The 26,128-nt window shown below is 27.8% G+C and overlaps 1 protein-coding gene across 1 annotated transcript; it reads right to left on the reverse strand.

The window, feature by feature from the left end:
- Positions 1-140: 140 nt before the first annotated feature.
- Positions 141-25,864, reverse strand: LOC100211749 (tRNA (adenine(58)-N(1))-methyltransferase non-catalytic subunit TRM6). The gene is made up of 3 exons (XM_065796375.1): positions 25,458-25,864; positions 13,795-13,999; positions 141-1,116 (listed from the first exon to the last, which is right to left on the reverse strand). Exons 1-3 carry the CDS (start codon positions 25,687-25,689, stop codon positions 195-197), a joined length of 1,359 nt encoding a protein of 452 aa, XP_065652447.1. The 5' UTR covers positions 25,690-25,864; the 3' UTR covers positions 141-194.
- Positions 25,865-26,128: the final 264 nt, after the last annotated feature.

A 26,128-nucleotide genomic window follows, 5' to 3' on the forward strand; every position in this document is an offset into this window, starting at 1 on the left:
GATTTATTTTATAGTTAAAACTTACGCGCACTATAAAGTTTAATAGCAGTTAAAAGTTTTATAATGCGCAGTATAAAGTTGCAATAGATTTCAGTGGTAGTTAACGTAGCTTAAACACAGCGTAAACTATAAAAAGTAAATAAATGAGAAATACAAAATTTTCTTGTTTTAAGTAAGTTGCTTTATAAAATTTTTTACGAAGGATCGACTTTAATACCTCGTAAAAGATATCCCCCAGTTCCACTCATTACAATTTCAGGATGAGTGCGTTTCGGTAACACTTGTATGTTGCGAAACCAGGACTCAGTTAGCTCCAAGTTCGTAGCACATTGCTTGTCTTTCAAGTTAACAAAGCACTCCATTAATGGTTCCTGATGTGTAAAGTAAACAACAAACGGACAAGATGGAGGAAGATAATCAAGTAATGTTAGTAACGGTAACTTCGGATGATATTTAGATACCAAAATTAAACTTTCGAAATCATTGTTACGAAGTAGTTTTAGAGCTGTAAGGGTTTCCTGAATACGTTTTTCTCGTGACAAAAACCTAACACCACCTATATTTGTCAAATTTGTTTTCCTTTCTCCACTTTCATTCTTTTTAAATTTTCTTTTTTCACCAATTTTGGTGAGCGGGATTTCTTCAGTATCTAAGTTGCAATCAACTAAATTTTTACTTATTTCTATTTTTTTAATATGCTCTTGTTCGTCTTTGTGTTTACCCAAAATAAATTCTATTAAATCCTCATCTGATTTACCACTTTTTAGCAAATCAGGCAAGATGCCTAATTTCTCTAATGGAAAACTGCATAAAACATCATCAGTGTCTAACTCCGAGTAGTTGAACTGCTCCATAACAATACGAACAGGAAACGAACCTTGATATATTTGAAGTATGCTACCTTTGCTTCCAAGACGCTCCAAAATGGAACCTGCCACCAAGCCTTGACAGGTTTCAAGAACTAATACTTTCGAACCGAATTGAACATTCGAGTAGGTTAATATTTGCGCTAAGGTGTCAGGCCGAAGTTCCAGAACTTTAGTTGGATTTTTTTGAAAATACATTTCAGCAAGTAACCTCGTTGTTGGTTTAAGAACGACAAACTGCGCTATATACCTAAACAAACAATTGACAATATAAAGAAAATCAACTAAAACCGAGCTATAAACCTGTATATCATAAACAAAATTTTATAAAAAGTATACAGGAATACCTGTTTATATAATACAAAAGAATAAAACAAAAATTATATTTCGCATCAAACTTTTTTATCCAACAAAATGAATTACGGGTTTAACTCGACCTTTAAACAATTTTTTAAACTTTAAAGTCGGTGCACAATGATCAGGAATAACTTTAAATTAATTCACTCTATGTTGTAAAAAAGGTAGAAAAAGAAAGAAGACTAAAAATCTTAAAATAGGGTCAAATATGGTCAGGGGAAAGGAGGGGGTTGGGGTTGAATATTTTTTGTTGTAAAAGAAATGTAATCAAAAATTAAATTTTGAAGTAATTCATTTTTATCAATCAAAACTCAGTCCTTAATAAATAAAGTTGATGCTTAATAAACTATAATCATCTTATGAGTTAAAGTGCAACGTCATATCTTTTTGTAAATAACATGCGCGCGCATACTTGTGGGCAGAAAACGTTAAAGCTTTATAAATATAAATAAGTCTAAAATATAAAAACGTTTTGTAAGCGTTTTTTGCATTTCTTTTTCCTTGAATAAAACTTAGTCTTCTTTTTAAATAATGATTGAAAGAATAATAATTAGTTACATCATCTTTTTTTTTTAATTTTAAAAAAAAAAGTTTTTATTATTTTCATAAACTTTGATTGCTATTAAAAACTCATGTATACATTTTCTGTTCTTATGTATACATTTTCTGTTCTTCTGTGCTTATTCAGATTGATCTTGTAAAACAACAACAAAAATTCTTATAAGCTTTTTCAATTCATATTGCTTTTAAAAATCTTTTTAAATTTAATAAATAACAACATCATAGTTAAATATTTTTGAGTAGTAACAATTTAGCATCCGAGGTGAAGTGGTTAGAGACACCTAATATTGGCAAATGTAATTAGAAGAAGTGACAAATCAACAGAAAATGGTAGAAAAGTTAACAGCAAATGCCAAAGACCTAGTTTTGAAAAAATTATAGTATTATAAAAAAAATTATGTAATTTGAAAAACTTTACACTGGTGTTGGAATAAAATGAGTTCAGTACAGTACAAAAAGTATTAAATGGTTACGAAAAGATTTTTATATCAGACAATGGACAAATTCAAACTAATACCCTCCTTTAAAATATATTTAGATTTTTAATCTGTAAATAATAATATAATGCTTCTCTATAAATTTACTTTTATTATTTATAAAATAATCAGAATGGCCAGGCACGTGGACATCCTACTAACGTTTGGAAATTTAATAAATTATGCAAAACTCAGGGAATTTTGATTGATTTAGTTGCAAACTATAAGTTATATTTAAATTGAAAATCAAAAAAATATTGCAAAAAAAAATTATTTTAAAGTCTCGTAATAACATCATTATTTAAAAATCAATGAGAGCAATTTAGAAGCAAGTTTATATTTTTATAAACTTGCTTCAAAAGTTCATTGATGTATAAAATGTACTCTCAAAAACTTCTCTGAGTCAGGGAAGTTTTATAAGGCTTGGGGAAAAATCGTGGAAAATGAACATGAACATTTGCTGGTCATCCTGATTATATACGTTTACATTAATCAATCTACACTTGTATTAAAATGACCAATGGTGTTTATATTCAATATGGTATCTCATGTTAAATATGAACGCCTAAATAAACGAACCAAAAATCATGGTTCGTATTTAATATGCTATCATTGTCTAATAAATTGAGTAATTCTCACAGTTATATAATTAACAGGAAACATTTTATAGATCAAACTCTTCTATTCACATACATTATGTATAGGAACATTAGAAAACTGTCTAAATTTTGCGTCCAGATAATTATAGTCTTTTTTAAAAGCTATGATTTTTAATGTTGCTCCAATAGCGTCTTTAATATTGAGTCCTCTGTGTAGTCAATTAATAATAATAAATTAATAATAGTAATAGTGAATTAATAATAGTAAACTAAAACTCAAGCTGGTATGGTAATTATTATTCAGCAAATTAATAAATAACTTAAAGACGCAATCAGATTATTTTACTTCAAAAAATACAAAATAAATAAACACAAAATTTAAAAAACACAAAATAAACAAAATAGTTATCAAATAACAGCAGTAAGTGATAGGAATCAGCACTCTGTCAGCAAGAATATAGCCACCAAGTTTAAGTTTTTGACAAAAGTTTATTATGATATAGTAATTTGTCTGATACACAATCACCCCAGTCAGGAGATAAAAAACTAATTGCCCCAGCTAGTTTTTAATACCAATTAGACATTTAAGAGTATTGATATGTTTATAACAAAACCAAGTTTGTTATCATAATGTTAAAATCTTTTTTTAAATTGTGCTTTAAAAGCACAAAATAAAGATGGTCCAACCGCTCCAACAACAAGTGTGAGTTAAGAAAGTTTTAACTTTTTTAAAGAGATACATTAAATTTTCACTAAAGCTAAAGCTAAAGATAGGCTCAGTATATCTAATACAAATTTTCAAAAATGTTACAGACTTATTTTTATATTTTAGAAAATAATGGTTTTTTTAACTAAAATATCTTGCTACTATTTAGCTATCAATGATCATCAAACTAAAATGATCTCAATAGTCTTGATAATGACTAACCGAGAAACAGAAAAAGTCTAGAAAAATGTACAAATCCCATTATGGGATTTGTAAATGGCCATCTTCATAACTAACAGGCTGTGTAAACAGATGAAAATTTCCGATAAACTGGGGGCCATCGAAGAATATAGCTGTTTTATGTCCTATATTTAATAAACATTTTTTATGTGTTTTTTTGAATGGGAAAATACCGATTTATCATTACTTTAGTAAAAACCAAGTTTTTAAAATCTTACTTAGTAATTAATATATTTATAATCTGTGAAGTAAAAGTTTTATTAACGTAAAATTAGATAATTTTGGTACAAAATAGGTAAAATGCATAATTAAAGAAAGTTCTTTTAAAATTAAAAATAGTTTCTAAATCTTGTAAAACAACTAATTTTAATAGAGTCTAGAAATTATATATACAACCCTCAGAATTAGGGTCGCCATTCAGCAATGCAGGCCTAACTGCCAACCTAGAAGTGTTTGAAGTCAGCAAAAAATTGCCAACCTCATTCCTATGGTTTATAGTATCACCTTTGTGTCAAATTTTTATTGCCGAGCTAATGTCGACCTCTAACAGTTTGAGTTCGGCAATTTATTGCCGACTTTATTTTTCCAAATTCTGAGGGTTGTATATAAATGCACTTATAAAAATATGTATAAAAACCTTATAGACAAACTTTTAGTACCCATTAGAGAAATAGAAGTTAAAAACTTGCAAGAAAGTTAAATAACTCCCATATCAGAACTACAAGGACAAACAAAACAGAAAACATCTGAGACCCATAAGGACATCCCAGTAAATAACCATTATGAATCCCATACAAGATCCTCAAACAACTTCTGCTCGGAATTACCTGCATAAAAATATATCCAGGCCCATATGGTAAAATATTTAAAAAATATATTATTTTAAAATTGAAAAAAAATAAAAAAAAAATAACAACACATTGAACATTATAACTATTATCAATATTTAAAAAAATAATAATTAAAAAAAAAAAATAGCAAACTAAATTTAAATACTCATATTCAATAAATTTAATATTTAATTGGATGGAGTTTTTTATGCAGCTTTTAATCATTTAAAATATTCTGGTTAATTTAATTAACCAGAATATTTTTAATGATAACCATTTGAAATATTCTGATTAGTTTAAAGTTAAGCCTAAAATATTTTCAGTTTTTAGGGTAGGGGAGAGCAAGTTACATAGTTTTTACTAAACTTAACAAATTTTCTGAACAGTGCATCAGATTTACATAACTTTTTTTACTATGTGAAAAAAACTGAACCTAATGAAAATCTGATTAAGAAATTCCTTTTCACTAAAATTTACCAAACTGCTCAACTTGGACCAGTGGGGTAAGTTAAGCAGCTGTGTGGGTCAAATTAAGCAAAAAACAAAGCTAATACATATAGAATTTAAATAAATATTCAATAAACTATTAACGGTAAGCATGTTTGAATCTTTGAACCAAATTGTTTTAAAATTAAGAAAAGAAAAAAAAATCATAACATGAAAAAAAAAATGACTTTATAAAAATTATAAAGCTTATTTAATAAGCTCTTAAACTTAAAAAATTGTTCCTTAACCGAGTTGTTTCTTCATATTCGATAGTGTAGTTACATTTGTTTACTTTTTTCATACCCTTGTTACAAATACCAGAGGACACCAATCAAATGATTTGATGCTTTGAAATTTTATCAAAGTTTATTGAAAGACATGACTTGGTTCATCATAAAAATTTCAAGAAAAAGGAAAACAAACCTTCCTTCTGAAAAAACTAACCTTTATTTGACAAAATATCTGAAATATGCGAAGAGCTAAGTTTCTGACTCAAGTTTTTAAAGTATTTGATATCATAAAATAAAGCAAGTATTAGTTAATGCTCTAGTCCATGACCAATTTTTGTGTCAATACTATTTGAATGAATGGATTGAACACTGACAAGATATTAGCAATAAAATGGCTAGTAATTAAATACAAAAAAAATTTAGTTCTTTTTAAATACTTTTTACAGAAAATGTTTATTCTTGGCAATAGTAAATGTAACAGACATTGTTAAACATTACAAACGCAATGACTCAACAAATCAGTTAGCATTAAACCTCAAAACTTTGTCTTTCTTTTACTCAAATAGTTAACTTGTTTTCCAGACAATCCTCATTACTTACCTTACTTCTTGATTTGTGTCTTGTTTCTAACCCTAGCTTGTGCTCAGTTTCTCCTTGTCTCTGTTGGGTGGTTCAGATGATGCTATGATCTCACTAAAACTTTTATCTCACACTTCTTCTTTGTACTCACCATATCATTACACTTCTTACTTAAAGCTGACTGGGATTCTTTTGGTGATTTTCTTTGTGGCAGTGTGATGATTTGGACTGGTGTCTTTTGTCTCTTTGTGACGTTGGTTCTTTGTTGATTTAGGCAAGTTCTTTGTGATGATTTGGGCTGATGTCTTTTGTCTCTTGGCTGATAATTGGACGACATGGAAGCTATTCTTTCCTGTCGGTTTGAAGTCAAGCCTCACTCTTTTTCAGGGTTTTCACCTTGTGCAGCAGCTTAATCTAAGCGTAATCATTTCTTTTTCACAAGAGCAACTCTTGAAAACACATCTTTTGCTTTTTTGTAAATGCTTAAAGGTAAAAAAATTTAAAAATTTAAAGTTAATTTTTTTTTTACAAAATAAACCAATTTAGATGTCTACATATGTAACTGAACAAATATTATTAAAAAAAAATCATTAGTTTGATTAATTTTAAAATTAAGAAATAAAATTAAAAAAAAAAAATTAGTTTACATATGTAGACATCTAAACTAGTTTATCTTGTAAAAAAAAGAAATTAATAGAAGAAACTGTTTCTGCTATTAATTTCTTTTTTAATTGCGTTTTTCTCAAAATACAAAAAAAGCATATTTGAAAAAAAAGCTTTAGAAATTTCTTGAGAACAAACGTTTTTTTATTATTGCAAAAAAGTTCTTTCTACCACTAGCTCTATTACTCTTAGTTTACTAAAGCCCATATTTTATTTTATAAGTTCGGTTTTAAAAAAAAAAAAATCTTTAACAGTGTCATTAATGAAAGTATGTCTAATATTTTATCTCTAAAGCATTATTCAAATCTTATTACATCTTTTAAAGAAAAGGCAGAACTATTTACAAACAAATTTTTTCTTTACTTCGAAACTAATGACCAAATACTTCCTTTCATCCCAAAGAATCAGGTTTATTATATGCTAGACATCCAAATCACTCAAGCATCAATTGCTAAAGTTAATTCTGCATTAAACTCTTCTACAGCTAGTGATCTAGACAACACTCTTGTCATAGTCTTTCAAAAGGTTTTTCTTTTCAGAACTCTTTTCAATAGTGTTCAAACTAATTAACAAGTGCTATTTTGAACCTTGTTTTCTTACCTGTCAGAAAATGACATATGTGGCTTCTTTTCTTCTCTCTAATATTAGCAAGGTCTTTGAGTCTTTAATTAACAAACTTCTAATATCACATCTTGAGCCTAGCAACTTTCTGACAATCAATACAAATTTTGATCATCTTTTTCTACAGCTGATTTTGTAACTGTTCAAACAAAAAGATTTTATTGTGCATTAGATGGAGGCACCAAGGAAAGGCTATGCTCTTGGTATACCAAAATATTTTAATAAAGTCTGTCATGCTGGGCTTCCATATACTCACTTTATCTGGAAAAGTTATTGAAACAATTGATTCAGTCTTTTCAAACTGTAGCACTAATGTCTTACTTTAAGGCCAAAATTATTCTTTCTTTCCAGTAATTTCTGGTGTGCCACAAGATTTCATCTTTGGGCATGCATTGTTTCTCAACTATATTAAAGATCTTCCTGACAATTTAACATCTGAATTATCTTTATTTGCTGACTAGATACTCCAATCTTGACAAAAACTAATCACTTTTTGATCTGTTATAACAAGCATCTTAAATGTGATTTCTCTTTTTTGACAGCTTTGGGGTTCAAATGCTTGGCAATTTTAAACCCAAACAAAACCCAGTTGTTTGCAAGCCTTGTCACAAAACTCAGTTGTTTACAATAATTATTGCAGTGCTGTTGATACTCTTATATTATTAACACTCAATGGTAATGTTTACTTCTCAAATTATCTTTTATAAATGACCTTATATGAAAACCATAAATACAATGTATTGTAAAATTAGCATCTGCTAAGGTTGCTTCTCTATCATATTCATCATACACTAACTCCTGATTCCATTCTTTACTTTTTTTATTTTCTTATTTTTTCTTTTATAGATTACTGTTGCGTTATATAGGCTGGTTCTTTTAATGATACCCTTTCTTTTTTAGACAAGGTCCAAAAGGGTATTACAATTGGGATGTAATTGGAACATCTGCTAAGATAGTTGCTTTATCTGCCAAGCTTGAGCTATTCTTTCATTGTCGTAAGGTTGAATTTTTTCTCTTTTCTACATATACTATCATGGTCGCTATTATCTCTAGTTCCATCAACCAAAACTTATTCTTGTTTAGGGTTGCCAGATATCTGGATTTTACAAAGGAGAATACAGTAAAAAATTTGTTTATACAGGTTTGGCGCTGCATTCTCCTCCATAAAAGCCGGACGCCTAGCAACCCTATTCTTATTTGAACTGTCATTCAGTAAAGTCATTTTACTATATCCTTTTACTGTATCTGTCCCTTCATACTCTAAAAACCTTTATTTATCCAGTTTTTTTCCTTGCAAATTGATGCTTTGGAGTTTTCTCCTGTCTTAATGTTTTCTTGACCCAAAAATTATTAACAAACTAACATAAAAAACACCAAGTCTTATTCATAAATATGAGTTTCAAAAGGTTAGCATAAAAACATTTTTTTAATTTGGCAAATCTTCGCTAAACTTATTAGTGGCTATCCATTAATTATGTCAACAATTTTTTGGCAATTTTTACCTCCCCTTCCCCTTGTCAACAACTTGTCAAACTTCCAGAGACTTTCTCTTTAAAATTACGTCAACATTTGACTACCCCAACCTAAAAATCAAATTTAAATGGAAAAAAAAATTAATTTTAAATAAACCAGTAACTTGTAACTTTTAGATACACACTTAACTTTGCTAAAACTAAGATAGAAAAAAAAAAAAAAAATTTGCGCTTTTAAATATTTATAAATACATCAAAGAGAATAACTCTGCATTAATAATAGGTTGTAGGTATAAGTAGCGAGGTCAGGGTAACAATATATTTTTGACTTAACATCATTAACTATTAACATAACTCACTGTTTTTATTTCTAACAATAAAAATAAATTACTAAATATATATAACTGTTTTGAAAAATTTTTTAAAATAATTTTTATGCACTAGTGACCACAGCCCATTTTTATACCAATATCAAGGGGGTGTCTAGGAGATGTCTGCTACATCACTGGTCGTACCCAAAAAATGTATTTATATTTTTTCACAACTTCAATATTTTGTCAAATAAATATGATGCGTCAGTAAATAAAAGCAAACAGAGCGAATAATTATAGCAAACTAAAGCAATAATTAAGCAAACTAAACAAGGTTAATTGTTAGAACGGATGGTAAGAAGTTATTAATCCGGGATAACAGTTAGATTTACGGTTTGGTATTTTATTATAGTGCTTGTCAAACGAGAACGGTCTAAAGTTTATTAAATAAAATGATTTATATATTTAAACAGAGGTTGACTTCAACAAATTAATCAGAAACTTGAATGGACATTTTTTTATTAAGTTATAAAGTACTTTATTTTTTAAAAATTTTGTTTTATTAATTTAAAAAAAAAAAAAAGTTATTATTTCTTAGAGAATAAATTCCAGACATCCTTTTTCAATTACACCCTGAGTAAAGTTTTAGTCAAATTCTATTGATATTTATCATTAGGAGGAGAAGACTATAATTAACAACAAGCATATATTAAAATATATCAATAGACATCCTCAATTATTTTATACAAAACTGTGTATCTTTTTAATTACTTGCATTTTGAGCAATGTAAAAAGAAAGAAAGGGTTTTAAACATTAAAAATCAAATTCGGACTTCCCTTAGTACATACACCCTGTTTAGCATGTATTTATTAAACATTTCTTAAACATAAAATTTAGACAGTTTAATTATTTGCTTAAAATGTTGACTACTTCTCAAGTTCAAACAGCTCTCCAAACAAAATGCCAATCGGAGTTAGTCCATTGGAAAGAAAGATTGGAAAAAAATATTACTTGTTTTAAAGACAAACATCCAAATATGAATGTTGTAGAAAATGTTAGAGGTTTAGACCTTTTTAATAAAGACTTTTTCAGAAAAACATTGTGGCAATTTCATTTGTTTAAGGTAGAAATATTTAATTCGTTTCAGTGATTTTATTTTTATTGTTAAGCTTTCTTTTATTATTTTTAAGCTTTCTTATTATTATTGTTAATCTTTTTTTATTAAACATTTATAAATTTATCTTTATATTAAATCCAATGTAACAATAGCAATAATGAACTAGTTTTCTTATAAAAATATTTTTTTGTTGAAAACATAGCAATTGAAAAATATAATTGTATAACTATGTTTTTATGTTCATATCAGGTCTCAATCAACTGGAAACTGTCTGTACAGTTCTATCTCATTAGTCATCACTGGGAATAATTCTGTAGTAAATGATTTAAGATTATTGACATCAATCGAGCTTTTCTTAAATGCAGACTTCTACTCAAACTAATCTGTTTTTTGATTCAAGAAAGGAAGGCAAAGAGTTAGTACAAGAAGAAGCTGTTCATAATTGCAATGATAAGAACTGGTCCTCTTTCCTTTGTGTTCTTGGATTATCAAGCATATGTGAAAAAAAAATAGAATGTCTTTACCCAGATAATGGCCTTACTAAGTACAAACTATTATTTAGCCAAATTATTTATCCTCGTATGACCTATTTTGAAAATTATGAGTCTTTATATCTACTTTTTTGTTGTGAAAGTTTTTCAAATGATTTTTCTGTCCCTTTTCAACACAATCATTATGTTCCATTGGTGCTAAAAAACAATTTGAAACATAAAGCTTCCAATGAAAGTAGGAGGATGTTACAGACTAAAATTACTTTTCATAGCAAATCCATAGATCATGATAACCTTATAGAATCTAATTTATAAAATAGATCTTCGCATCTTTGCAACCAATTACCAATACCTAGTTTTAGTAAAGTAACTCAATGTATACCATTTTCTATCCCTTCCTATAATTATGATATTGGTTATTTGGTTTCTAATTATGCTAATTATTCCAGTGTTGCTAAAACTTTAAGTAATTCTGAAGTTCAACATTTAGTTCAATATGTGTTTGTACCTTGTAAAATATTTACTTTTCCTAAAAATTCAAATGGACGTAGCATGGATAGATAAATTTCCATGGCTTACTTATTCAAAGATATTTGATGGTGTTTCTGTTTGTCATATGTACTTTTTGATCACAGTTTTCCTTCAGAATGTACTATAGTAGAAAGGATGTTCAGTAAATAATTTAACTACTGGAACGATGCTTCTGCTCACTTTAAAAAACATGTATTTGGAAAAAATAATAATAATCTAACCTGCAGAAACAAAGGATTGCATGTTAAAACTGCTGGAGTTTTGTTTTCTTTATTACCATTTTGGTCTTTTAAAACAGAGCCAATCGATATAACCTCTTGAAAAATAATTCAATCACAGATTTCTGAAAATGGGAGATTATTGTTGCCAATTATTGAAACAATTATTCTATGTGGGCACCTTGGTCTTCCTTTAAGAGGTCACCGAAATAATTCAAAATTTCATCTTGGTAGAAGCGAATCTCCTAGTCCTACTGCAGGAAATTTCATCAAACTGCTTCATTTTCGTGTCAAAGCTGGCAATAAAATTCTTGAAGATCATTTAAAATATCATCAAAAAAATGCATCTTATACATCAAATACATCTTAAAATGAGCTGATAAATTGTTGCGGAGAAGTAGTTACCGACAAAATAATAGAAGAAATCAAAAAGTCTCAATATTTTTCTATTATTGCTGATGAAGCTTCAGACAGTTCAAATAAAGAGCAACTTTTTTTGGTTATTAGATTTGTTGATTCTAATTTAGACATAAAGGAAGAATTTATTAAATTTATACATTGTTCAAATGGTGTTACTGGCAAAGGTTTGTTTAGTGTTTTATCAAAAAGTATGTCTGTTCTTTCCTTGGATATTATAAATTGTAGAGGACAATCTGATGGTGCTGGAGCAATGGCTGGACATACTAAAGGGTTGTCTGCTCGTATTTTAAATTTGAATGAAAAAGCTATTTTACTCATCAAGCAATGTGCAGTCTATCAGGAACCTTTTAGCTCATGTAAAAGAGGTATCATACATTTTTAATCTTTCTTCAACCAGGCAACAAAAATTAGAAGAGCATATTGATAAAATTACTCCATTAGCTTCCAAAAAAAAGTTAAAAGATGTTTGTAGAACACGTTGGATTGATAAAGTACATGGCATGGATAATTTTCAAGAGCTTTTTATACCTGCGGTCTCCTGTCTTGAAAAAATGTCCTTAAATATCAATAAAACATTTAATCACACAACATCTACTTCTGCTTCCTCTGAACTTCCTTATTACTGAAGTTAATAACAGGTTTTGATTTTATTGTTGCATTTTGTATAACAAGAAATATTTTTGATATAACTCTTCCAATTACACGATTGTTGCAGGCAAAAAGTAATGATATTTATAATGGTTTGAATCTTATCCAGGCATTAAAAGATGCTGTGTCTTCTCTATAAAATATAGTTGATGAACACCATCAAATATGCTATGAACAAGCATTAAAAATTGCATCCAAGATAAATGTTATTGAAGAAAAGCCTAGAACTTCATTTATTTCAAAAAACAGAGCTAATATTCCTTTTGAATCTGTCTCTTCGTTTTCTTCACTTCATCTAAAAGATTATAAAAGAAGCACAATGGTAGAGGACCGCCTAAATGGTTTAACTTTAATGAATATTCACACAGAGTTACCTATAGATGTTGAAAAAGTCATTAATAAGTTTGCTATAAATAAAATTGTTTTAAATAAAATTTTAATAAAAATGTAATAAAATAAAATAATTAAAAAAATATAATAATAAAAATATAATGTATAGAAAATATAAAGATATTATCTTAAAAAAAAAAACTCTTTGTTTTATCTTAAAAAAAAACTCTTTGTTTTTTTTTTTAAGATAATATCTTTATATTTTCTATACATTATATTTTCGGCTACTTTCATAGCCACACATCTTTGTAAAAACATTATTTGGCATTGAACAGTACAGTAAGTATAGCCCGCAGTTTATTTACTATTTGGTTTTCAACTTTTTTTATTCGAGGGGGGCGGAAGTTATAGTTTCAAAAAATACAGTTCATATTGTGTCAAATGTATTAAAAATGCCTAATTTCACAAACAGTAGATAAGGAATAGTGTCACAAATATCCTAAACCAATAAGTTGACTCATTTACTCTTTGCGTGCTCTCCCTAAATAAGTCGATGCATGTATTACTTCATACGTGCTCTCCCTAAATCTAAAAAAGTGCAATAGCAGGGATTTTTTCAAACTTTCTTTGCTTCATATAAGAATAGGTCATGTGTAACTGTTAAGCGTTGGTGCTGACTATGGTTATCATCAATTTCTTCTAAAAATAGATAACATGCGAAGCAATGATGCTTGTTAATGGTTAGCATCATGTGCGATAAAATATTGGGCGATTGCTAAGCCGTCTTACCTCATATATGCGTCTGTAAATGAGGAAGGGGGGAAGGAGGGATGCTAAAATTTACCATTTTTGGGGAGGGGTTAAAATTGTGATATAACCCAAAAAATTCCTGTACACGTCCCTGAATATATGATCATTAAACTAATGCATTACTGACATTGGTTAATAAAAATTTAACAATATAGCAGAAATGACATGCTAAAGTCTATATTCAATCAAAAATTTTAAAAAAAATTAAAAAACAAGCAAATATTAACTTACTTCTTGTTTTTCTTTTTTAAATACTTGGATTTAGAAAAAATATTTCGTCCTTGAAAGGTTGAGCTGTTTTCAACAATTTCTTTTACAATTTCTTCACCAGATTTTCCTTCATCTCGCATTGCCTCAATCTCATTTTTACCCAAGCGTTGTGAGTTAGAATCATCTTGAATCTCACGATTATCACCACTTGTGTCTTCTAAATTCCCTGAAAATATATTTTTTTAATTTTATTATCAGCTGTAAAGTTGATGAAGGTTGTTTTATTTTTTAATTTGACTTTTTCACTGAAAATACTCATAATAGTCTGGTCAAAATAGGCATAAGTTTACAACAATTTGCATAGTGCTGAAAATTGGTACAGACGTTGGGGACATTATTACAAAAAAAATAATAAACGTCCCCACTGATCCATCTGCAAAAAAAAAGTTATTCAAGGAAGAAGCTTAAATACTTTTGTTTATACGCTAATGCATTCATAAAAATATGTTTTTAAGGCAATCACAAAATCAAGCAATCATAAAAAATATGTTCTTGGGGCTATTCTCAGATCTAAAATACCAACAATAAAATATTACAAAGTTTTAGGGGGATTTACTTATGGTTTAACAGTTAGATGATCTAAACCCAAACCTGACCCATTTGAACTAAATTTGGGTTTCTTTATTATAGCTCCAAAATCAGCTAGACCTGTTGATCAAATAGGTTGGGTATATTTACCCAACCAGTTTGGTTAACTGATCTGGTTCCGGCAAATTTTGGGTCTATAATAACAAAACCCAGACACAGTTTAAATGAGTCAGGTCAGGTCGAGACCCAACTCATTAGCAGTCCTACTTATTACAGTTTGTACTGCCTAATACCTTTTTAAAAATGTTACAACTATGTTTTATTTGTAGTAAACTTTTAACAGCAAGTAAAACAGTTGATGATTGTGGAATGAAGACTTTTTTTTCTAGTAGAAATGAAGGGTTCCTTGAATACCTAAGTTGTCAGAAGTCTGCAACAATCTTTGAAAAGTGGTGTAAAATGTATACTCAGCAACATCAAAAAAAAACAAAAAAAAAAACATATGTATCAAGCCAGTACATCAAAAATTAGTTAAGTTTGTACCAGAGCTCACATAAGTGAATCTGATTTTTGTTTGAAAAAATATTGTATATATTGCGACAATGTTTTTTAAAAAAAATATTAATTTCGAAGTAAAACTTATAAAGTTGCTACTTTTTAATTCAAAGAAACAGGTTGCTCAGAGGCAGTCTGATGATGCAGCAAAAAGTGTTACCGAAAGCATTGAGAATGAATATGATTTAGTTGCTGCTGAGGCTAGGTACCATAATAATTGTTATAACTACTTAAGGCCAATCACTGGAGGTAAAATTGGTCATCAGGATAAATCTATATATGATGCAATGGTAAAAATATTTACAAACATTAAAAAATAGTGATGATTGTCAGTTTTTATTAAAAGAGTTAAAAAATATTTTCAAAAATCCAGATTTAGATAACAGAACAATCAAGATACAAATAAAGTAGAAAAACTGGGCAGATTAACTTTCAACTGTTTTTTTTTAATCATTGCAATAATCTTAACCAAGTTTGGTATGAGAAGAAAAGCCAAAACAAAGAGAAAGAACAATTCCAAATCTTAAAACTATGGCAGCAATCATTTAGGAAGGCATCAATCATTAGTATTTGATAATACAAACTATCCCAGGCCAAGTCAAATCTTTAACGATATTAACAGCAATGCTTTAATTAAAAGAGTTTAAAAAACCAGGACCTACAGCAAAACTATAGATTCAATATTTTATGATGTCAATTGCAAAAGAATTTATAAAAGCTGAACGCATTGAAGGTTAGCAAACTTAATTAAACATCATTAAAGGAATGCTTTCTTATTCCCATGCACACAGGAAACTTATCTTAGGAAACTTTATTCATATAATTTGCACTTTTTTAAGTTGTCTGCTAATCGTTGTCTTGCTTAATAAACTTTATCTTTTCTCTTCCAGTAACTTTTAACTTTAATAGTGGTTGCTTAAAGCCTTGTTGGAAGTAAAGATATTTAAAAAAAAAACAAGAAAAAAAAAAAAAACCTTATGTTAAGTCTGCCACTTGCTTTTGCAGGAAATGTTACAATTAAAGAAGTTAATAAAATGTAGTGTTTATCAGGGATTTTTCTAAGAGTTTTTCTTTGTTAGAAGTTCTGATAAACTCAATTGTGTTACAACTTTATTAGATAATTTCATGATCTAAAACTTTTGTTTGATCTACTTTTATGATAAAACTTACTATTTACCGGAAAAATACAAATTATTTTTTTTATACCTTTGACTTTGAATAACTTGTTTTGTAGATGTGGGATCGGTGGGGACTTTTGGTATTTTTCTGTGCTAATTTTCAGTTCTATGCGAATTATTGTATATTGAAATGTCTTTTTTGACCAGGCTATAATTGATTCTAATAAATTTTTTTTGGCATTTTTAAGTTTTCTTTACTTTCAACTTATTCTATAAAATTAAAGTGTACATATATAAATGTCCTAATATTGTTCTGATACTGTCAGCATTTCAAAAGGCTAGTGACTAGCTATTTAATGGCTAGACTCATGGCTTGATTGAGTAATTTTTTAAACTGTTATTATATATATATGTATATATATATATGTATATATGTATATATATATATGTATATATATATATATATATATATATATATATATATATATATATATATATATATATAAATATATATATATATATATATATATATATATATATGTAAATTATGTTAGTGTATTTTACAAATAGAGTGCTCAATGTTCTTAAAGAACAGAGCAATAATAAATTAGCAAAAATCACTTATCTAACTTTTATCTTCGACTTGAAGTTTCACCATTGCTGGATCATCAGGAAGAGTACTCTTCCTAATGATCCAGCAATGGTGAAACTTCGAGTCGAAGATAAAAGTTAGATAAGTGTTTTTTGCTAATTTATATATATATACATATATATATATATATATATATATATATATATATATATATATATATATATATATATATATATATATATATATATATATATATATATATCACGGCTGTTTCACTCAATATAAAAGTGAGCTTGGCGTCACAAGAATTTTTGTGTTTTAAAAAAAGAAAAGTATTTCTGTGTAAAACGTATAAAAATTCACTAACTTTAAAATAATAGTATTTTTTTTCTATAAATTCTTTCATCTTCAAATTAAAAAAGATTAAAAGAACTATCCTTCCTTGTTAAATAAATATTTCCATTAAAGGGACTAGAATAAGATATTGTTAAAATATTGCTAAAGATTTGGGATCACTTTTCTGTTTTTTACGATTTTTACGGAAAACCTGTCTTGGGCCAACTAAGATATTCTGACATAGCTACATGTTTGATAGTTGAAATTTGGAACACTTATCAATAAATGTCTATTCTATCTAATTTTTGGTGCATATTGCTCGTTTTTGTATGAAAAGTTAGTTTTTAATGCATTTTTATTTTTAATTTAATCACTTTACAATGTAAATCAAATTTTTTTTGTAATACCCACCAAATTACTGAAAATTCAATTCTTTATAAAAATGAAAATCAAAAAATTATTTTATGTACCTCCAGCTATGTTAAAAAATATGGTAATCAAACCTGGCTGGTTTAGCAACAAATTTTTATTGTTTTATGCGTAAATTTTTGTTTACATTTTTAAACAATCACGTGACCTTAATACCTTACGACCCAAACAAGAATATCATGAATTTTATGAAAACAACTTTTTAAACGACACAAATTTTGAACTATAAAATAAACAAAGTTTGGCGGTTTTTTTCTCTTGAGGATAATCAACTAACATCAGATAAGTTTAATCCTATTATATCTTGTTCATCTATTTGTCAATAAATACTATTTTATTTGCATTGTATTATATTTTTATTACAAGATTTATTTAGCATTATGTATTCTGCTGAAAAGAAATTATTAAAACTATACATCGAATGGGAAGATTGTTGAGAAGAAGAGTGTAACTTTGTATTAGTTAGGCGATTAGTTAGCATTGATAAAATGACGTAACCACGTAATTTTAATTTTATTTTCAGTCTTTGATTTAAAAGCATTATTCAGTTTTATGAACTTTATTATGCCAATTGACTTTGATATGCCCAGTTTTGAGGATTTTAATAAAATGTTCCAAAATTTAAAACGTTTAAAAAAACATTTTATAAAAAATTTTAACGCTTCAAAAAACGAAGCATTTTTTAAAATGCAACTGTCACAAGCTCCACATACAAAAAAAAAGAAAATCTGCAGATGCAGATTGTTTTTCAATTTTAAATAGAAATAAGGAACTAAATAGTCTAGTTGACCAATTAACTTATAAAGAAGAAACTAATGTGGATCAAATAAATAAACTAAAAATGCAGGTAACTAAGTTGGAAACTGAAATTACGGACTTGAATTCTAAAAACAAGACTTTAAACACACATTGTAACTCAATAGGTTCTCAATTAGAAGCTATGAGTATTAGGCTAAAACAGGAGGAGCAGTTCCAACTTATTTCAAAAAAAAAAATCTAAACAGCACAACGTAAATTTGCATCTGCTCACGCAAAAAATGTAAGATTGCTAAAAAAAATTAAATTTGAAAAAAATAATGCAAAAATTAGTAATATAAACTAGAATGGTTGCCAAATTTGCAAACATTTTTTTAAGCGGTAATAAGGATTTAGTTGTTGTTGATTCTTATTTAGACTATGACAACATTGGTTCTTCTGAACTGTTCTGTGGATTTAAGTTAAGTAATCCACAGAATATATCAGTACAAAGGCCAATAGTTGGGAAAAAATATATACTTGTGTTAAGTTAGGACATGGTAAACCTTATTCTAAGTTAGGTAGGCATGCTACAGCTAGACAATCTAAACTTGCTTTTATATTCCTTCGATTATTAGCTTGTTCAGATTTAGAATGTGATTTGTGTATGTTGTTTTGTGATTTTATGTCTTGTGAAAAGTCAGTATTTCGTTGTTTTGCAAATAAGGTTTAGTTACTCAGTTAAGTGTTTCTGATGCAATAGAGTTGCAGAGCCAATTAAGGATGCCCACGGCTGAATTCCGTAGACTAAGACGTATTCTGTGTAATCTTGGTGCAAGGATTCTCCCATCTGAACCTAAGATAAGACAAGAACAAGAAATGCGGACAATGCATGTCAGTAAAGAACATGTTACTGTGAAGTCCGTGTTCCTTTATCCATCTGCGAATGAAGCACCTTGTTTAGTATCTGTACTGATGGTTAAGAATTTCACAATTTATATTAAAGAGGTTTTTAACAGTCTTTACGTTACGTTGGAGATTTTCATTTCATCGATGATGTTCTGGGACACCAGGGTTCAGCTGCTAGCTTTCCTAGTTCTACAGACCTAGTTGAGTTGAATTCTCTAAGAAACCATGCTTCTATGCCTCACACACCTGCTAATTGTAAAATCCTAAAGAGAACAATACAATCTCTAGAAGGTGCTTACAATGAGAACTTGTGTGAAGATAGACAAGATAGAAGCCTAAAGACTCTAGGTAAGTTTTATAATTCAATTGTTGCTCCTGTGATTTTCCCCATAACAACTTTAGATAATGTAGTGCCACCTGTTTTGCATATTATGTTAGGAATAGTGTTAAAACTGTTTAAGTTATTGTTGAAGGAATGTAGGACTTTAGATTGTCAAGCTGATTTGTCTTTATCTCATAAGGAGGATGTGAAAACAAATGAATTATGGGCAACTAAAAGCGTTGAATATTCTAAAACAGCAGAAGCTTTGCGTTTATTAGGTAATCAATTTGTAGACGTTGTAAATCTACAGGCGCGGTGGTTAGCTTTAAAAGAAAATAACTTTTTTGAATTAGAATGCATATCATTAAACTCCTGCAATAAAAAAACACCTGTAAACAGCAAGAAATTTGTGCCAGTATTAGGTGTTTAATTACAAAATATGATTCTAACATTGATTGGGTGCAGTGTGGTTTGTGTCAGAAATGGTTTCATCAATTTTGTGAAATTATTGGTGATTCTGAAAAGAGTGTATTGTGTGACATAGAAAATTATGCTTGTTTAGTTTGTCAGGGCGAAGATATAGAAGATCTTAATCTGTATATATCTGAAAAAATTTCTTTTATACGCGCACAACGCGAACTTTTAAATGTTGAGTGTATTCGATTGCAGATAGAGTGTGCAGATCTAGAAAATATATCCAAATGTAACATGGGACTCATAAAAAGTCTCTTAATAAGGCCCTTGAAGATATGAAGGTGGAGCGATAAGCTTTCCACAGTAATGTGTTTGTAGGTTATCATTGTAAAATAGTCTTAAGAAACCACTATAAACTTTGTAGTGTTATTGATGATGAAGCAACTAAAAATAAATTTGTACGTGTGTTTAGTGTTTTTAATAAATTGCAACCTATTTTTTTTAAGTGAAAATTTATTTCTGATGCAGAAATTACTGACCTTCATCAATATATAAATTTATTTGCTATTGAGTTTTATGCTTGCTTTCCAAAATAAAGTATTACGCGAAAAATGCATGAACTCATTTTTAATGTGCCACTATTTGTAAATTCACATAAAACTATTAGATTGCTGAGTGAAGAGGAGGGAGAGTCTTTGCATAGCAGCATAAAAAAAGAATTAAGACAGTTGCATTCAGTAAGAAATCAGGACCAGAAGCTGCATCTTCTTTTAAAACGCTTTGAATTGCACAGCAAAGCTGATAGGAAGCTTCAAGCCTCTAAGGTGAGAAAATGTGTTGTTTGTTTTGAGCGTAGCGAAAATTCTTTTTATAGAAAAGGCCTCTGTCTTGTTTGTGGTCATCAAATTTAGTTTAAATATTTTAAAATGATTAAAAATAAAGAAATCCTTGATTTATAAATTAAGGAACTTCATTCTGTTAAAGTATGTCTGTAATGTTTGTTTAAATTATTGTTTATTATATGTAATATTGCTTTTATATATTGTAGGGCAGTTCTATTCTTATCTTCAGAAGTTCATTCTACCTCAACAATACCTCCGCTCAGGTTAAAGAATGGAATATAAGTCTGGCATCAAATGGGTGTAAAAGTTTAGCATATTATTTTAAGAACCTATGCAGAGCAACTGGAATGTTTGTTGTGTTTGATCTGGTATGTTTGTGCAGTTTGTTTAAAACATTTATTGTCAGTTATTATATGTAACATGTATTTTATATATTAGATGTCCATTCGATTATTATCATTAGAAGGTAATTCTACCTCTGTGGTACCACTGCTCTACCTACCTCCACTCTTGTTAACGAATGGAATGGAATTCTCATATAAATTGGTGTAAAAATATAATTTAAGAATTAGTACAAGTTATTGTCACAAGTTATTTAGTCAAGCAACTGTTCTTCTGGTTTAAAATGAAGTATAAGTCTAGTATCAACTGGGTGTACAAAGAAATATTACTTAAAGAACTTATCAATGGACCAACTGATTATAGAATAGTTTTTTATGAGAATAAAAACAATTTCAAATTTTATTTGTATATTTAAACATGCAAAAAAAAATTAAAGTTGGCCAGTCTTTATTTATTAACATTCTCACAAAATATTAATAGAACTGTGTGCACATAAGAAAAAGTTTTTTAATAGCTTAAGCTTTTATTTTTTAGGCTAAATATTCCTTAATTTAAACCTGGTTTTATTTAATAGAATGAATTTCAAAAACTAGTAAATTAACAGTTTATTCCCCTTTAACAACATTTTTGTAATTTTGCGAAAATTCAATTTTTTTTACTGGCTTAAAATAAATCTGTTTTAGTAAACCCTAAACGTTTAAGTAAGATTTTTTTTTTTTTAAAATAGTCCAACAATGTGTACATTTGATAATAAACATCGAAAATATATTCTTTCTGATTTTTTTTTGTTGATAAAAAGTAACATCAAATTACTAAAATTTAGCCAAGCTTATTATTTGCCGCGTTTATTTTAAAATTAAAGAATTTTTTAATATATTAGTGAAATGTCATCAGATAAAACATTTTATTGGTGTTTTTATTCTTTTCACAGAACAAAATTATCTCTAATGTTTCAAAAGTTATAAAAGTTTTAGTAACACCCCTTACGTGAATATTTTCGAAAAATAACAAAAAGCCATAAAGCTTGAAACAGCCGTGAAATATATATATATATATATATATATGTATATATATATATATATATATATATATATATATATATATATATATATATATATATATATATATATGTATATGTATATGTATATGTATGTATATATATATATATATATATATATATATATATATATTATATATATATATATATATATATGTATATATGTTTATGTATGTAGGTACGTGGAAATCGCGATTTACGGAACCGATTTTTATGCTAAAATTTTAGTTCTCATTTTTTTAACTCTTTTTTAGGCAGCGTGAGACAGACTTAGTTTTGTGGAGTTTCTTTTTAGAAACATATATACACATAGATACTTTTTGGAAAGAAGAAAAGCTAATCTTGATTTTTTAAAGACTTTTATGCATGGTTACTAAACATTTCATGGGATATTTTGCTCCTGAATATTAGGTGGATATTCTCTCATGAATTTGTGGTCGAAGAAATGTAGAGTCTGCTTTTTTTATTATTAAAATAGTTTATTTCATGCATTTTCTATGCACATGCCAAATTTCAACGAAAAATAATTATAAGCAATTAGTTTAATTAGTGTTATACCAAGTATACCACTTTTTTCAGGTAACCTTAGGCAAACAGTTTTTTGAGGTGGTTCTTTTTAGAAACATATATAAACCTTGACAACTTTTGAAAAGAAAGGTTTGGCTTGATTTTTATATAACTATTGTGTATCGCTACCATACTTTTTTATGGAGTATTTTGCTGAGAATTTTGCATGAAAATTTGGTTGATGCTGTCACTTAGATTTGTAGTCGAAGAAATGTAGAGTCTGCTTTTTTTATTACTAAAATAGTTTGCTTTATGCATTTTCTATGAACGTGCCAAATTTTAACAAAAAATAATAATAAGCCATTAGTCTAATTGGTTTTGGACTTTAGGTACCTAATTTTCAGTTTTTCTGTTGGTTTTTTTTTGTTTTTTTTTTTGGTAAGCGAAATCTGGGTGGGGCTGAAATCCGGATAAGGGGGCGAATCAAATAAAAATCTTATTTTGAATTATTTTGATTTATATTATTAGATTTAATTTAATAAGGACAAACTTAATAAAACTGTTTTAGATGCACTAAAAAAAAACAATAATGTAAAAAAATATTTTTATGTAACATAAAAAAAGATTAATGTTTCAAATTAAAACTGTTGATATTCAATAGCAACAGTTTTAACATTTTAAAACACTAACATTTAATATTTTAAAAACACTAAGAAGTTTTTTGTTAAGATTAAACTAATGAAGTATGTAATATACTTATTTATATGTGGTTTATAATAGCCTATTAAACTATTGAATTAATTGTTAACTGTTAGTATCAGTTGACAATTTTATTAAGATATCACATAAAAATAAAAATATTTCATACTTCATTAGTTTAATCTTAACAAAAAACTTCTTAGTGTTTTAAAAATATAACAAAAGATATCATTATTATTGTATTTTATCATATTTGGATTATATACTTCTTTATCTGTGGATTAGTGTTTAAATCATTATACAAGCATGCCTAATATTTATTTCTTGTTTAGATCCTACCCGGCTTTTTGTAGATTTTTTAAGATTTCATATGTATAAATCACATAAATTTTGTGTTTATTTGTTAAAAAAGAATTTACATAATCACAAAGAGAAAATAGTATACAATAAGTAAATGTTAATAAACATTTATAATATCTTCCTAATATAGAAACACTTAAAAAACTTAAGATAATGTTTTTTACTTATTGTATACTATCTTTATCTGTGCTTATTGTTTACATAAGTTTGTAACTCTTCCTAATGTTATCTTGTTGCTTATAAATGTATTATCTTTATACTTTAATAGTTATATTTTATTTTCATTTTGTTAGTATAGTTGTTGCACCTTAAGCAGAACAGCTTTGAAGATTGTTACATTTGTAACTTACTGTTGATAATTTCAAATTATTTTCTGTAAAATTTTTTTGTTACTTTTAGTCGAATCTACACAGCCTATCGCTGGTAAGTTTGTATCAGTTCATATATGTTAATGATTATAGAATTTGCTAAACCTTTGTAATCTGTGTATATATTTTCGACGACTTAAATATAAATTTTTTATTAAATATTTTTTAACCTTAGGTTTTTCTACATCTGCTATAAGTGGTATGTTTACAAATTTTTACTTTTCAATATGTTTATGCAGATCTTGGCAATTACATTATTTATTTTTATTTACAACTTTGAAATCATTAGTTACATCTTCAGCAACTACTATGAGTAGTAAGTTTAAAAACTATTATTTGCAAACATGTACACTCCTTTCTTATCAGTTGCAAATTTTTATGAAAACTTTTTTAAATTTTTATTGACATTTTTTTGAAGTTTAAATGAGAAGGTGGGGGGGGGGGGTCATTGGGCGTGGCACACGCCCCTTCCCTAGTAAAATAATCTTGAATCTTTTTCAATAAACTCAATTTAAAACCTTTTTTCAAATATCTTTTAAATTTTTTTTTTAGGTTGGATAAGACTGGGCAGGTGGGGGGAGGGGTGCGTTGGGCGTGGCACATGTCCCACCTCTAATGTCAATTTATACACCATTTGTATATGCTGTAAAATAAGAAAATGAATTTAAACTTTTCAACACAAAATATAATCAATGTTTTTTAGGTTAAATATTTATAAGAAAGTAACATTTCACTACGAGGGTGTTAAAACGTAACAAAGACATCCACCCTTTAATCTAAAATAGACCACTAATATTTGGCAATGGAATGGAAGCAAATTAGATTAACTTTTTATGTATAAAGATAACATATTTTATCAGAAAAACACTCTAAAAGTGAAAAAACTTGTATTTTTTAAAAGTTACGATGGTGTTCTGGTAATCCCCTCTGGCCCTTTAGGCACCCCTTTATCAATAGAGTTATGTGAACTTGTAACCTACTCTTACATCTATCTTTTGATACCAAGGTATAGGCATTTGGAAAAGATTTGACAAAGTTATAACAATTTCAGTGAAAAAATTTTTTTTTTGAACCAGTTTCTTCAATAAATCCATGTATCGAAAATTTGCTACTAAAAACGTCATAACTTTTTTTGAAATTGTTCGTTTTTAATAATTTTTTCATCATTAAAATACTGTATTGAAGGGCTTTCAAATGATATAAAACATTCTAGTATATGCTCAAGTTAAAAAAATCAGTCCGCGTACCTATATGTATGTGTATATATATATATATATATATATATATATATATATATATATATATATATATATATATATGTATATATGTATATGTATGTATGTATGTATGTATGTATGTATGTATATATATATATATATATATATATATATATATATATATATATATATATATATATATATGTATATATATATATATATATATATATATATATATATTTATATATATATATATATATATATATATATATATATATATATATTTATATGTACCTGCATTTTCATACTCTTGATTGTGAGTTTCAACCAAAACAGGATCTATCTTTAACAATCGTTCTTTATCTAATACTTTAAATGCTGACCCAAACGGATGTCCAATCAAATCTTTACAACTAAAAAAAAAGTTTTCCATTTTTTCTACTTTAGCTGAATTGCTAACATAGACATACTTTAGATTGTTGCCTTTTTTGATTATGACACCTTTTCCTGATTCAACAACGGTCATTTTAGTTTTAGACTAAAAACATATTTTTATACAGTAATTCGCACACTTATTAATGCTTAAACTTCAGTTTAAAAAAACTAACTATTTTTTGTAATTTTTTCTATAGTTTGTAGTGAAATAAGTAGGTTTTGATAAAAAATTTACCAAAACCTAGAGAAACACGTGGGAAGACTGTAAACATTAAAAATGGCCAATACCTAAAATACTTTGGCTTCACTGACCTCAAACAACATTAATATGTTTATGTTCGTACAAATTATAGGGCGTGAGACTTCGCTAACTGGCGGGACGATGATCGCTTTATCCCGATTAAGCGCAAGATCTTTTCTACTTAAGTCACTCATTCAAAAATCGAACTCTAGGTTGTGTTTTGGTGTAGTAAGGAATATGTCGTATACCTGTCAGCATCATGGGTCTGCATATACATCTGACTACAGAT

The sequence above is a fragment of the Hydra vulgaris genome, chromosome 04 (genome assembly GCF_038396675.1).
Source record: "Hydra vulgaris chromosome 04, alternate assembly HydraT2T_AEP".
NCBI classification, from domain to species: Eukaryota; Metazoa; Cnidaria; class Hydrozoa; order Anthoathecata; family Hydridae; genus Hydra; species Hydra vulgaris.